The sequence below is a fragment of the Solanum verrucosum genome, unplaced genomic scaffold (assembly GCF_900185275.1).
Source record: "Solanum verrucosum unplaced genomic scaffold, falcon-dt-bn FXZP01000142.1, whole genome shotgun sequence".
Taxonomy (NCBI): Eukaryota; Viridiplantae; Streptophyta; class Magnoliopsida; order Solanales; family Solanaceae; genus Solanum; species Solanum verrucosum.
Window position 1 is genome coordinate 639,646 of NW_026020259.1, and position 15,259 is coordinate 654,904.

General features: G+C 34.6%; 2 protein-coding genes across 2 annotated transcripts; one reads left to right on the forward strand and one right to left on the reverse strand.

Moving 5' to 3' along the window:
• Positions 1-1,765: 1,765 nt before the first annotated feature.
• Positions 1,766-7,412, forward strand: LOC125833469 (3-methyl-2-oxobutanoate hydroxymethyltransferase 1, mitochondrial-like). Its single transcript, XM_049512637.1, has 5 exons — positions 1,766-2,272; positions 5,562-5,768; positions 5,847-5,993; positions 7,010-7,063; positions 7,182-7,412. Exons 1-5 carry the CDS (start codon positions 1,847-1,849, stop codon positions 7,410-7,412), a joined length of 1,065 nt encoding a protein of 354 aa, XP_049368594.1. The 5' UTR covers positions 1,766-1,846.
• A 2,486-nt stretch (positions 7,413-9,898) lies between these two features.
• On the reverse strand, positions 9,899-10,368 carry LOC125833368 (TATA box-binding protein-associated factor RNA polymerase I subunit B-like; the record flags this gene model as incomplete). The annotated part of the gene is made up of 1 exon (XM_049512507.1): positions 9,899-10,368. A coding segment is annotated over exon 1 (315 nt), but the record flags the coding sequence as incomplete, so codon positions are not given.
• Between the last annotated feature and the right edge of the window lie 4,891 nt (positions 10,369-15,259).

Genomic DNA, 15,259 nt, shown 5'->3' on the forward strand with positions numbered 1-15,259 from the left:
AAATAATTTTCTACCTCTTTTCGGCTCACGTGGCACTATCTTCTGGACAGTGCGTGTTGGCAATTTTTTCAATTTATCTGGTTGATAGTGTCACGTAGGTCGAAAAGGGATAGAAAATTATTTATAAAATAAGTTTGGAGGGTAATAGGACCTTAGTATAGTATAAGTGTGTTTCTAGAATTTCGGGCATAGATTGGGGGTACTTGTGCATTTTTCCTATCTTAAAACAAGTCATTTAAGAAAAATATTGTTGGAATCTCCAAAAGTTATTAATGTGTGTGTTTTTCTTTTTGGTACAATTTTTAACACCTTCCCCTATTTTTACTCCTTCACTATAAAAATATTATATTATATTTCACTTTTATTTGTTATTTTTGGTATATATAAAAAAAATTGCTTCAATTTATGTGATATTTTTCATATTTTGAAATTCAAATAAATTTATTTTTATTATTAATTTATTTAATATTTTTAAAAATATTTTAAATTATCAATTATTCAGACTTTTTACTTTTTATGTGATTTTTAAATATATAAATTTGAATTTCAAAAAACTTAAAATTCCATGCCCCAAATTCACAATCAAGCTTAACACCTTATTTGGATGGTTATTACTCGTTATATTATATTGTATTGTTAGTTCAAATACAATATTTGTATTAATGGTTACTTAAATTTTATCATATTGTATCATTAAATCCTTAACGATAAAAAGACTCATTTTATGTAACGACCGATTTGATGTTATTGTGTCGTTACCTTAATATTTTCATATATAACACATAAAAAATCATATTTGTATGTTATAGCTATAGTTTGCATAATTGCGCTCCATAACAAATTTTATGTTTTCTATGGAGCTTTTAATTTGTATAATTTGCTACAAACATCCAATTTTATACAAATTGTTCAGTTTTGTAGAAATTCATTTATACATTGTAATTTGTATAATAAGATCTGTATTTGTATAATTATAAGTATATAAGACAAAAATATATGTATTTGTATTTGTATATACACTTTTCTCTCGCATTATACAAACACAAACGTATTTAATACATTTTATATCGAAATGTATAAAATGGTTAATTGTATACCGAAAATGGCTAATTGTATACCGAATCAGATGACAAAAAAGGGGTTGTTTGCTGCGAATTACAATTAAAATAAATTATGGCTATAACATTTAATAGTTTGTTATTTCATACAATTTTCCCTTTAATAATCATATTTCATCTTTTATCCTGTCTTTTCATAATAGCTCTACTCTCTATTGCATACCCTACTTTTCTTGTAAGTTTATTATTCAAATTATGGATGTGTGACATTCTGTAATGACGAAGAACGACAGATCTATCCAAACACTATATTCATTAAAATAATACAATACAATACGATATATCATGAAACAATACGTAACAACCATTGAAATAAAGTGTTAACTATTTGATCCTCACCAACATGGGTTATGGTGCACTGGTGAGAGTGTTTCACCTGTAACTAAAGGTCTCGATTCGAGCCCTGGATATGAAGAAAATCATGTTGGGAGTGTCACCCCCGAATGGGCTCGCAATGTGTGATTGGATTTAGTCGGAGCTCCAACGTGAGCTTGGACACCGAGTGAAAAACAAAAAAAAACAATTTGATTCTCGAAATTCAAACTAAAAAAATAGTACTGTATCACATTAGTATGCTCAAACTCCATTTCTATAAAAAACAATTCTCAGTTGGTGTTTGATAGATATCAGGTCATCTTTGGTTGGCGCAAAGAGGGCGGCTTTCACTGTTTTGGGTATATACATATATATCGATTCATTGCTTGTCTGAAACATACCCATTAGCCAAAATGGTGTTTTTTCGTTCAATTTCAAGAGGAATTTCATCTTCATTGAGCAAAACTAGGTATGGGTATTATAGAAAATTGCGGTTCTTGAGCAATATTCCTGAGAACACAGTGTACGGGGGACCAAAACCCCAAAACCCAAATCAAAGAGTAACCCTAACGACGTTGAGGCAAAAGTATAAGAAGGGTGAAGCGATAACAATGGTGACGGGTTATGATTACCCATCTGGTGTTCATATAGATATGGCTGGAATTGATATATGTCTTGTGGGTGATTCTGCATCTATGGTGGTTCATGGACATGATACTACTTTGCCTATTACGATTGATGAGATGCTTGTTCATTGTAGAGCTGTTGCTAGAGGTGCTAAAAGACCTCTTCTTGTTGGTGATCTACCTTTTGGCACTTATGAGTCTAGTACCAAACAGGTAACAGCTTAATACTATTTTTCTGTGCAAGTGTCCTGCCACATGCAAGCTTTGACCCGCCCTGTCTTGCTGTACTGTAGATGTTGCCTATTTTTATGTATATGTTGTATGATGTGGTTGTTTTTAAGATTATCTTGCTTACACTTCTTTTGAGCTGAGGTTCTACTTGAAACAACCTCTCTGCACTACATTACGTTAGGTTAAAGTTCATGTATATGCGACGCTACCCAGACTGCAGTTATGGGATTACATTGTTGTTGTTTTTGTACATTGTATGATAGGATATGAAATGAGCTTAAATGATGTAGAGATTCATATAAATGACCTCTACTTGTTTTGGACGGAGATAGTAGATGTTGAATATCTTTGGCTTCTCCGTTTATGTATTTCTTTATATTTTGATTACCTTCAGTGAAAATTATTGCTCTGTTATTGCGGCTACTATCATAGATAATTGTGTAGCTATTCATAGCAAACCTTATATGGTGGCGTGAAATAGGGTAAATCACTTGATTTAATAGATTAAATTACAATTATAATGTGAAAATTTAGGTTGTCAATGTATATATGAATTAATCCAACAAGTAATCATTTGTTGTTCAGTTTAAAGTGAGAATTGTTGCTAGATTGCATCTATGGTATCATTGTGTTTTGTTTAAACTGGTGAGAAATTGGTTAAAGAAAATGAGGAGAAATAAGAGTTCTTTTTGTTCTTAGGAGTCTAGTGTTTGATAGGTGATGATTTGTTGCTCAAATTTGTCCAAGAATTGAAATATTGATTGAGCTTTATTATGCCTTTGTTATTTGTGTTAATGTAATTTCTTGTGTCATGTGATGTTACGTTTTTACTTATTTGGAATGGTGAGGCATTGGATAAAGAATGAAAATAGTGGATAATGAAAACCTAAGTTGCTCGGACTCTATACTTTTGGTGCCGCACCCGTGTCTACATGACATGGGTGTGGGTGTGGGATCCGTTTCCGGTTTGGTCAACCAATTTTGGGTACTTTGACCAAAATCGATGGGGAAAGTGTGGATAGTTGTAATCAATACAAAAGCTAAGGTGAAATTGAAGAAAATGGAATACAACAACAACAACAACAACATACCCAGTGAAATCCCACCAAGTGGGGTCTGGGGAGGGTAAAGTGTACGCAGACCTTACCACTACCCCGTGAAGGTAGAGAGGCTGTTTCCGGTGGACCCTCGGCTCAAGTACATCCAAACCAAGTAAGAGAAAAGGAAACATTATATAAAACATAACATCCAATAAGAAAACTAGTGCATAATCAACAACGGAGACAATAACATCAAGAAAATACTGTGAGAGGCGAAGCGCAGTAAACAACATATGGCTATAGGATCACAGATAAGAACTACAAGTGCCAGGCTAGGACTACTACAAACACTACCAACCCAAACCTTCGTAAGGACAGACAACACGCTAACCCTACTAACCTTCAACCTTAATACGTGACCTCCACTCCTTCCTATCTAGAGTCATGTCCTCGGTGATGTGAAGTTGAGCCAAGTCCTGTCTAATCACCTCTCCCCAATACTTCCTAGGCCTACCTCTACCCCTCCGCGTACCCTCTACCACCAGCCCCTCGCACCTCCTCACTGTGGCGTCTGCACACCGCCTCTTCACATGCGCAAACCATCTCAGTCTCGCTTCCCTCAGCTTGTCCACCACAGAGGCCACTCCCACCTTCTCCCGGATAACCTCATTCCTAATTTTATCGCTCCTACTGTGCCCACACATCCATCTCAACATCCTCATCTCCGCAACATGCATTTTTTGAACATGTGAGTTCTTGACTTGCCAACACTCCTCTCCATACAACAAGGCCGGTCTAACTACCACTCTGTAGAACTTACCTTTAAGTTTAGGTGGAACTTTCTTATCACACAAGACTCCAGAAGCAAGCCTCCATTTCATCCAAGCAGCCCCTATGCGATGTGTGACATCATCGTCAATGTCACCACTTCCTTGGATTACAACCCCAAGATACTTAAAACTTTCTTTCTTAGGAATGGTCTGTGTGTCAAGTCTCACTTCCCCATCTGCCTCATCCAACGCATCACTGAATTTGCACCCTAAATATTCCGTTTTGGTCCTACTCAACCTGAACCCTTTGGACTCCAGCGTTTGTCTCCACACCTCCAGCCTCGCATTAACTCTGTCCCGCGTCTCATCGATCAGTACTATGTCATCCGCAAATAACATACACCATGGGACCTTCTCCTGAATAGACCGCGTCAACTCATCCATCACCAAAGCAAATAGAAAAGGGCTAAGGACTGATCCCTGATGCAGCCCCATCTCAACTGGGAAATGCTCCGAGTCTCCTCCAACCGATCTAACCCGAGTCTTGGCTCCACCGTACGTGTCCTTTATCGCCCTAATATAAATCATCGGGACACCTTTAGCCTCCAAGCACCTCCAGAGGACATTCCTCGGTACTTTGTCATAGGCCTTTTCAAGGTCAATGAACACCATATGTAGGTCCCTCTTCCTTTCTCTATATTTTTCTACCATTTTGAAGAAAATGGAATACGTTTTATATAAAAATTTATGTCACCCCTTTTCCTTTAATCTCCTTCCAGGATTCTCCCCAAGTTCTCCACATAATATCTTACAATTTAGGTTTTATAACGCTATTTTTAGATATTTTAATTATGTTTAGGCGAATCCGTGCATCCGTATCCATACATGGATCCATATCCCCGAATCTTAAAAGTTAGATCATGAAGGATCCGACCTCTAGACCTGCACCCGTATCGTACACCGCACCCGAGTCCGAGTAACTTAGATGAAAACTATTCTTTTGGTAATAATGAGTCTTGTACTCATTAGGTGATCATTTCTAGCTCAATTGTTCCAGAATTGATGTTTTTATTGATTTTATGCCTTTATCATTTGCATAATTAGTTCTCGTTTCAAGTACCACTAACAAATTTATGTTTCTCTGTTGAACATATCACTAGAAATTAGAGCAGATTATACGTATAAAGATATAAGTGTGAGTAATCCTATTTAGGAAGTGAAGGATTTTTGAGAAACTGCATGAAAACACAGCCTCTGAAAACGAACTTTTGAAGGTATTGCTTTATCTGTCTCATACAAATGTTTGAGGACGTTGCTAATTGAACTTGCATTTGCATTCAGAGAATGTTGCTTACACATACAACAACCATTAAATGTTGCCTCTTCATATTGGTGTAAGGGGTCTTTTCTTGATAAGTTTCAATGGGATGAGAATGCTTGGTGATGTTGTGTTATGAGCAGGCAGTTGATACAGCTGTAAGAGTTCTAAAGGAAGGAGGAATGGATGCGATTAAGTTGGAAGGTGGGGCACCATCAAGAATTACAGCAGCTAAAGCTATTGTTGAAGCGGGGATTGCTGTAATAGGGCATGTGGGATTAACACCTCAGGCCATCAGTGTTCTTGGTGGATTTAGGCCTCAAGGCAGAAACATTGATAGTGCAGTCAAGGTATACCTATTAAAAGCTGATAGGGTACACATGAAGTATACAATCAAGGCTATATACTTGTTTTTATGAATTTTGCAGGTTGTGGAAACTGCGATGGCCTTGCAGGAAGTAGGGTGCTTTTCTGTTGTTTTGGAATGTGTGCCTGCACCTGTTGCTGCAGCAACAACATCTGCTCTTAGGATCCCCACTATTGGAATTGGCGCTGGGCCTTTCTGCAGTGGTCAGGTTGGTTGAAATTCCCAGGATTACTGATGATCTTTCCATTATATTTTCTTGTTGGAGTATATTTGATGCATTTAAGTGTTTATGAAATTATCAAATTATTGAGAAGAGAAAAAAATAAAATTATACCCCTTTCGTTTTTTGTATTAGTTATTAACTTTTTTTTTGCCGTGTTCTTTAAGAGATTATAAACAAAAATGACAATTTACTATTTTACTTTAAAATCATTTTTTGCAAATTTTTACAAATTTTGTTTACACTTTCAAGAAAAATTAATTGTTAGGATAATGAAAATAAAAAAGAATTATTGTTTAATTTTGTTAATTGACAAATATTTTAGTAATGTAAATAATTATATATAGGATAGAAAAATAATATTAAATGTTAAAAGTAGGATGAATTAGGGTATATTTCATAAATATAAAATTATTTAAAGATAAGGAAAGTAGCAAAATAATTTGGAACAACGGTTAAAAGAAAAAGAAGGTTGAAAAGCTGATTATGAGAGGAGCCTTAAACTCACTTAAACGTTCCAACAATTTTAAAAAAGAAAAAAATTAAAATATGTCAGGGGGATTTGATCCCACAACCTTAGGCTCAAATATACAACCTTTTACCATCGGCACCACAGAGCACTTTTGTACTGTGGGTGGCACGTTTAATATTTATCTATATGTGGTATATATATACCTATATATACATAAAGTTTCCGTCGAAGTTTGTGGGTGGCGTGGCACACCCACCGTACTGAATTGATCCGCCCCTGCTTGCGGTGACTAGTGATCTACCTAGAATGACTTTGCTACTTCATTTCATGCTCATAACATTAATATGATTTTCAATTTATGTGGTCATAATTAGAAGCCACTTATGGACAGGATGACATTCCTACTTCATTTCCTGTCATGAACTCATGATATTAGCATGCTTTGTCAATGTCTTCACTCTCCAGCAGTAGCACAATCATTTGTAACGATTGACAGTTTAAGGTTATTTAATCTCATGTCCTAATAACGCAGGTGCTAGTTTATCATGATCTTCTTGGGATGATGCAACACCCGCACCATGCCAAGGTTAGTACAACTAAATTTACTCTGAATCCGGAGTCAAATTCTCTTTTTCTTACTCTTAGCGCTATCTGTATGAACTATATTCCATGTACCAATTAAGAACTGTCTATTCCTTTTGCAGGTTACTCCTAAGTTCTGTAAGCAGTTTGGACAAGTTGGAGATGTTATCAACAAAGCTCTTCAGGAATACAAGGAAGAAGTCACTAATGGTTCATTTCCTGGCTCTGCTCACAGCCCATATAAGATTGGTGCAGCCGATATGGATGGTTTCTTAAACGAGTTACAGAAGTTGGGCTTCAATGATGCAGCTTCAGCAGCAGCTGCTGCCGCTGAGAAGATTCAGACAAGCTGATTTTTTAGTATGCTTGGAGCCAACAAGTGCTATTATACTGAGCTGATACCTTGCCGTCTCTTGCAGATGGGGAGAGTCCCAAGAGAAGAGGCTTTCATTTAGTCGATTAAAATTATATGTCCAGAACTGGAAACAAGATTAGAGTTCCTTTTAGAGTAGGCCAAAAGAAGATGGTGATGATAGCAACACCATTTCTATATTTTTTTTTAGGAAGAAAGCAGTCAAGTCTGCAGTGTACATAAGGTGAAATGTTGAACCCAATCGATAAAATTTTATTTGGGGAGAAATGTCTTAAGCTATAATGCATGTTAATGGATGTTTGCATTATACAAATAGAATTCCTAGATACTGCATTTCCTACCTTCTTTTTTTGCTTCCCACTCGGTGTTTGATACTTGCATTGGAGTTCGATAAATTCAAATTTCCAGTGGAAAGTCCCACATTAAGAAGTAAATAACTCTCTAACAAAGGTGATTGCACATTCAGGGTTTGGACCCGAGGATATTCTACTTGAGAATCTCTAATCTCAGGTCAGTTCCCATAGCAATTGATCCTGTAATTGTTTATTCTTAGGTAGAGATCTCGAATTCAAGTCTTTTGATTAAATTTCGATTTCATATGAGTAATCAACTGGCTTTAGATCACAACCAATAATGTGATAGTCCCCTTATTTATTTGTAACAAAGTTAATTGGATGTCTCATGGAAATGATCTCATATGCTCACTAACAATTGGAATAAAATAAGATGTTTCTATATACATCTCCTAACAAGAAAATAACATTTGTAATGGACTACAAAACCAAATCTTCCGCAAAGGCAGTTGGCTATATATGATGAGTTTCTTTACTAATCGCGACAAAATTCACAGAAATCATCAGGAAGTCTCTTACATAAACAAACATCTATTCTTCTTTCTAGCATTTCCAATCTTTTCTCAAATGCCAATACTCCAACATGCATAGTCCTAACATCAACTTGTGCAACCTTAGCACAAGATCGAAGTAATATGTAATAATCAGCATGTACTGCATAAAGATAAGCCCCATCTTTCTTTCTAGCATACCTGATGTACCCGTCTTTCTTCTTCACATTTTTCCTCGGTGGTATATAAACAAATCGATTCTCTTTCATATCTGCTTTCAGCTGTCTTAATGTCGCGTTTGAATCACCATCGTCCCTTGACATTTTGCATTTGCATTTGCATGCATCATCCCTAAAGTTCTCGCTTTCTTTTGGTGTGCTGCTGCATCCATGTCTGAATCCGCTATGGTGAAAATTGTTACAAGTGTGGGAGTCTGTTTTCCCATCTTCTGATGCTTTGCCAGCCTTATTTTAAAAACGAAATATAATTCAGCTATTAAATATTAAACAAACAAAGACGAGTATAGGAACCCCGCGAAAGACAAATAAGAAAACAATACTGATGCAGGCAGAGCTAGTTAGCAAGTACACTAACCACAAATCATGTTACTTCACCAAAACTCCGTATTTAGGTGGTTAAACATTATTTAGTGTGTTAACTCAATATCTCACCATTGATTTCAATCTATTTGGGATTATGTAGGTGATACCTGAAAATGTAAAAGACACGCTTAACAGCTGGTAGCGCCAGAGTCACTAGGAGCAGGGAAAGACTTGTAAAAAATGGGTTAGTTGGTTGTTTGACCAACGGAAAGCATGGAAGAGAAGTCCACGAAAGAACAAGAATCGGCAACTTTCTAGAGGTATCTTCCTAATCCTTGCCAAAGAAGGCTGAGAAGGTTGGGATGCAAGGTGGTTGTCGCTCAAGGAACTATTGAAGTATACTCCGTAAAAGAGTCATGTGTGTCGAAGAAATGGAATGTCATTCCATTGTGCATCTTGTGGACAGTTGGGCCTGAGGGAAACCATAGATATTTTGAGGATAAAATACAATCCTTACCTTTTGTGAAGTTCAGGTGTTTACAGAACAAGTACTCGTGGTGCATATGTGAACCCTGTAGATGATCCTAACTTGTTAGTGAAACTCGTAGACTATCCCTACAGGCTCAGAGGGAGAATCTAAGTACATTTCTGTTTTTCTAATTCTATGCACTGGCTTAATGCTATCTTTTGATAATAAAATCTAGCTTTAGTCATCTCTTCTTTGAATGTCAGGTGACAAAGGCATTGTGGAGTAGATTGTGTGGATGGCTGGGGTTTCACAGAGTTATTCAAGATTGGGAGACTGAACTACGATGGGCATGTATGATGACAAAACAGAGAATATAACCACATATTGACGAGGTTTTACGGATGTGGGTGCAAGATCGTATAAATCAACCTTAATCACGGGGAAACTAAAATACCTTACGGCTTTGATAGGAGTCCCAAAAAACTTCTATTAGTTTTTTTTCTTCATGATCGTCGTAAGCAGGTCCTAGTCCAGCGAAAACCACATCTTTTCAGTGCGGAAGATATGAATATAAATCTTTTGAAAATTCTGTCAAACAAGAAAAGAAACTTTTCTTCAATAATTTTCAAGAGTTTCAAAGCATCAGAATTAGATTTACTCATATCTGATGTACTGTCATGAGGATCCGAATCACGTGAAGCAGAGTCATCCTCGGCAACAGCACCTCTTGCATTGCAACTGAAACCGCATTCTCCAGCTCCATTCTCAACAGCAGACACTAAATTATTGGAACAAGATGCAATCAATTCCCATTTTCCACCATTTAGGTCATAAAGAATCCTCATTGTCACAATCAGTATAGGCATCACACAAACACGAGAAGGCAGCCTGGAGTCATTATCTGATAAATACAACTCTGGAGGCATAGACCACTCATACACTTGGCATGCCTGAGGAAGAATTTTCTCAACAGGAAGCGATAAATGCTTAAGATAACAGGAAGCTATAGCATGGAAGTTCACTGAAGGCAATTCCAAGCCTATTTTCCTGGCGATTGAGGCAGCAAGGGACTCTTAACTTTTGTAAGGTGACAGTTCTGATATGCCTGAACATATGAATGGTACTGATAGGGCAGAACCTTGAAGGAGGTCCCAACTGGTTCTCTATTTCAAGAAAAGCAGCAAAATATGGGAGCTTTCCTTCTAAGGTCCACTTCAATATGTCTGTTGACAAGATTGCTTCCCTTGCCACGTGACAGACAAGAAAAGAGATAGCCAGAGAACAAGGTAATGGAATCATGCTGCTCAAATATGCCATATGGTTACTGCCCGGTTTCCAAATAAATTGTGAGGTTCTGTTTTCTGGCTGCCAGTCGGCTGAGAAAGTTCTACTTCCCCAGAAATAAATACCGAAATTAGGTTCTAAAAGGGAAAGGTGAATATAGAAAGGAAATTCAACCTGCATAATATCACAGAGTTTACACCAACTGACTTCTCTCACTCAAGACATAGAAAACTTTGCTAGACAGCCAGAGTATATGATTCAGAAGTTTGTCATAAACAGTGTAAAAGGCGACAAAAGATAAGAGAGGACAAAACATATTTTCCTTCATGCTATACAAATTAGATCAAAAGTGAAGGACCAACATCCTAGAAGAAATTTCATTTTCGTTTACACAAGATTACCCATTAGAAACCAAGTAGATATGCTGAAATACTAATCTTGCATTTTTCAAGTAGTGTTTCAAAAGAATGCAAGTGACAACAAGCATAGTAGTCGAACGAGCAATGTTAGGCTAAAATTAATTTATAAATCATCAGCTTCTAACTAATGATTGTTAACAAATCCTACAGAAACAAGAACAGGAAAATATCCTGATAATCAAAATGAGACCTTGAATTTGAGACTCTGATTCATGGATGACATTTCAGCGGGATTACGTTAAATTTCTCCACCAGAGTATTGCACTGCATTTGGATCATAGCTTGTAACCCCATAACATACCTCAACCGGATCTCTGAATAATAGTCTGTGTAAGTCAAAGAAATTTGAGATGATCCAAAATCACTAATCACTGCAGGCCCAACTCCATCAATCATCTCCATTATGGCAATGACGGCGCTGACGACTAGTAGAGTATATTCCCAGAGGCGTATCTAAGGGGTCACCGGATTCACGTGAATCCATGGTCCCCTCTCGAGATCATATATAGTAGTGTTATATTTTTGGCCTTTATTAAAAAAAAATGAAATATAGATGTGTGAACCCACACTTGAAGTATCACATAATGCGATTATGACCAGGTGCACCTCTCTCCGCGAGGTTAGAAATTTGAATTTTATATTTATCTTGTTTTATTTTTCTTTTTAAAATTAGGTTACACTTCTCTGGTAACTGCTATATATATTACTATATAAGAAGAGTGAATAAGCACACTCTTCATTGGCCTATCACAAAGATGACCCACCTACTTTTATATACTCCTCTTTCATTATATTTTAATTTTTCCTTTTTAAATAGTACTAAAAAATAAATTTAAAATATTACAAATTCGATTAACTCTCGAAATTTTACGCGAATTGTTAATTAAGACGAAGGGAATAACATATATTACTATATAAGAAGAGTGAATAAGCATACTATTTTTATACACTCCTCTTTCATTACTATATAAGAAGAGTGAATAAGCACACTCTTCATTGGCCTATCACAAAGATGACCCACCTACTTTTATATACTCCTCTTTCATTATATTTTAATTTTTCCTTTTTAAATAGTACTAAAAAATAAATTTAAAATATTACAAATTCGATTAACTCTCGAAATTTTACGCGAATTGTTAATTAAGACGAAGGGAATAACATATATTACTATATAAGAAGAGTGAATAAGCACACTACTTTTATACACTCCTCTTTCATTATATTTTAATTTTTTCCTTTTTAAATAGTACTAAAAAATAAATTTAAAATATTACAAATTCGATTAACTCTCGAAATTTTACGCGAATTGTTAATTAAGACGAAGGGAATAACATATATTATTTGAAAAATTACATTAAGAATACCATAAACCACAATAGTTAACAACTTACAATATTTGAAAAACATATTAACTCTCAAAATTTCACATGTCTCACATAAATTTGGACAAATGGAGTAACATATATTATTTGAAATTACGTTAAGAATATTATTAATCACAACTTAAAGTATTTAAAAATAGATAACATATATTATTTGAAAATAATGTAAAAAATATTATAAATCATAATAATTAACAATTTAACGGATATTGTGCCCGTGCTTGCATTTAGAAGTGAGAATGTTTAGGAGCTTAGGGTCAGTCAGTCAATTGACCGATTTGCCCTTCTTCTTCAACTTCCTCTATTTACTACAAAAATAGTACTAAAAATCAATTTAAAATATTAAAAATTTGGTTAATTCTTGAAATTTCACATGTATTACATAATATAATAGAGTGAGTAACATATATTATTTGAAAATTATATAAATAGTACTAAAATATAGTTTAAAATAGTACTAAAAATTTGATTAACTCTCGAAATTTCATATGTACTGCGTAATTGAGATTGAGTGAGAAATATATATTATTCGAAAAATAGAATAAATATGTGATATTATTAGAAAGAGCTTTAATATATATTTTAAAAAATTATTTTGTCTTACGTATATGATTTTCTGCATATATGTGGAGTTTTAAAGTTTTTAACATTTTAATATAGAAATATGATTATTTGAAAATTTTAGTACTTTCTTCATTTAAATTTTTCCATGTTTTTCTTTTAATTTGTTCTAGATTTAAAAATTACATAAAAAGTACTTAAAATCACAATATGTAATAATATAAGATATTAAAAAAAATATAATTAAAAATCATAAAAGAAATTTTATTGATTCTTTAATTCCATATTGAAACAAATGAAGTTTGTTTGAAAATAACATAAAAAGTACCGTAAATTAAAGTAAAATAACAACTAAAAATATTTAAGAATCATATAAGAAATTTAGTTGAGTTTCATAAAAGTACCTACGTCACATAAAATGGAACATAAAGAGTAATATATATTATTTGAAAATGATATAAGAAGTGCTATAAATCACAATAAATTAACAACTTCAAAATATATTTAACAAAATCACATACAAAAAATTATATAACTCTCCAAATTTCATCGGTGTCACATAAATTGAAACAAAGAACTACTCCCAATTTATGTTACTTACTTTCCTTTTTAGTCAGTCCCAAAAGAATGTCACATTTCTATATTAAGTAACAATTTGATTATAAAATATTTATTTTACCCTTGATGAAATAATTTACAGTCATACAAACTTATATCATTCATTTTGGACGACAAGTTTTAAAAGTTTTCATTTCTTTTTTAAACTCCGTGGCGAATCAAACTACCTCACATAAAATGAGACGGAGGAAGTAATATATATTGGGCCCGCGCTGGCGTGGGAACCTAATATCTAGTATATATATATATATAAGAATTAATTTTAGACCTATAATTTAAAAACTTTAACGATTTTCAGTAGTAAAATCCTAAATATCGAATCGATCAAATTTATATCATAAATCAACAGTTTTATAACAGTGCATCCATCATTTTAAAATCCTGAATACGCCTCTGTTAATATTCCCCCATCATCATCAACACCCGTGTCAATGATGTCATTTGCTTGAGAGCCGCAACCAGTGCAATAGAAAAATCCATCACCACCATCGTCAAAGGATAGATTGGGACAAACCTCGCGGCATCTTTGAATCTTCTCTGTCATTCTAATTAATTGTATGGGTCATTGATCGAATCCTCTGCATTAAAGCACCAATTGTTACAATCAACAAATGTAAGGTTGTGTACATCACTCTGTTATCTCTTGTATTCAGGTTAGTCACAAATACAGAAAAAGAAAAAGATGAAATAGACAGAATAATTTTTAATCCGAGTTCACAGAAATCACTGTGTTTTCTTAAGAAATTTAATCCCCTCACTATACCCGAGATTGTAGATTAATTTCTCCCAAGATAAAACGAATTAACCTGTTAAAGAAGTAGTAGCGGTACCTCAAACTTCAATAACTTCAGCGAACGCAAGAACAGCAACAAGAACACACACAGACTCAGTCAATCGACAATTTTGTTTATGTAAGAAAATGTATGCAGAGAGGAAAAAATTTCAGTGTTTGAAAAATGAAAATGACCTCTTATTTATAGCCATTAGCAGCAAGGAACGCGTCTGTTCAGACAAATCTGTTCAGACCTGTTTTTTCCAGAACGTTGTGTCTTTTGGAAAAAGTAACGACTTTTTGGAAGGAACAAATCCTTTCAAACGAATTTACCGTTACGCACGAATTTCAAATAATTCGTTGCGAAATTAATTATGTTATTTAACTAACATCCTGAATTAATTTATAAGAGAAAAGAAATGAATTAACAAGATTAATTAAATAAATTTTGCCCAAAAAAATATTATCAATCAATCACTTGCCAAATCCAAATCCGAGGCCGAGCGACGACGACGGCGTGAGAGGCACCTTCTTCTTAACCCCTTAAGAACTAAATGAAGTGTTTCCTAATATATGAACAACAATTTCTTTTCTTCTACCAATATGGTAAAAATGACTTTTCATTTTCCCTCAAAAATTGGTTTCCCCACTTTCATTGGTTCTTCCACTTTCCATTTTCTCTTTTTATTTCCCATTCACACCTTCTTGCTAAACCCAACACACTCTACCCTCCCCAAACTTCACTTGTGGGATTACATTACATTGTGTACTTCACAGTAGTTTTCACCTGTATCATTGTTGCTTATGGTGTTTCATTATTACATGATTTTTTTGGATAACCGAGAAATCTATATGTGACCCGCCCTTTGGATCAATCATATTGTACTTTTGCATTGTTCCTTGTTATTTGTTATATTCTCTACAGTGTCTCATTTT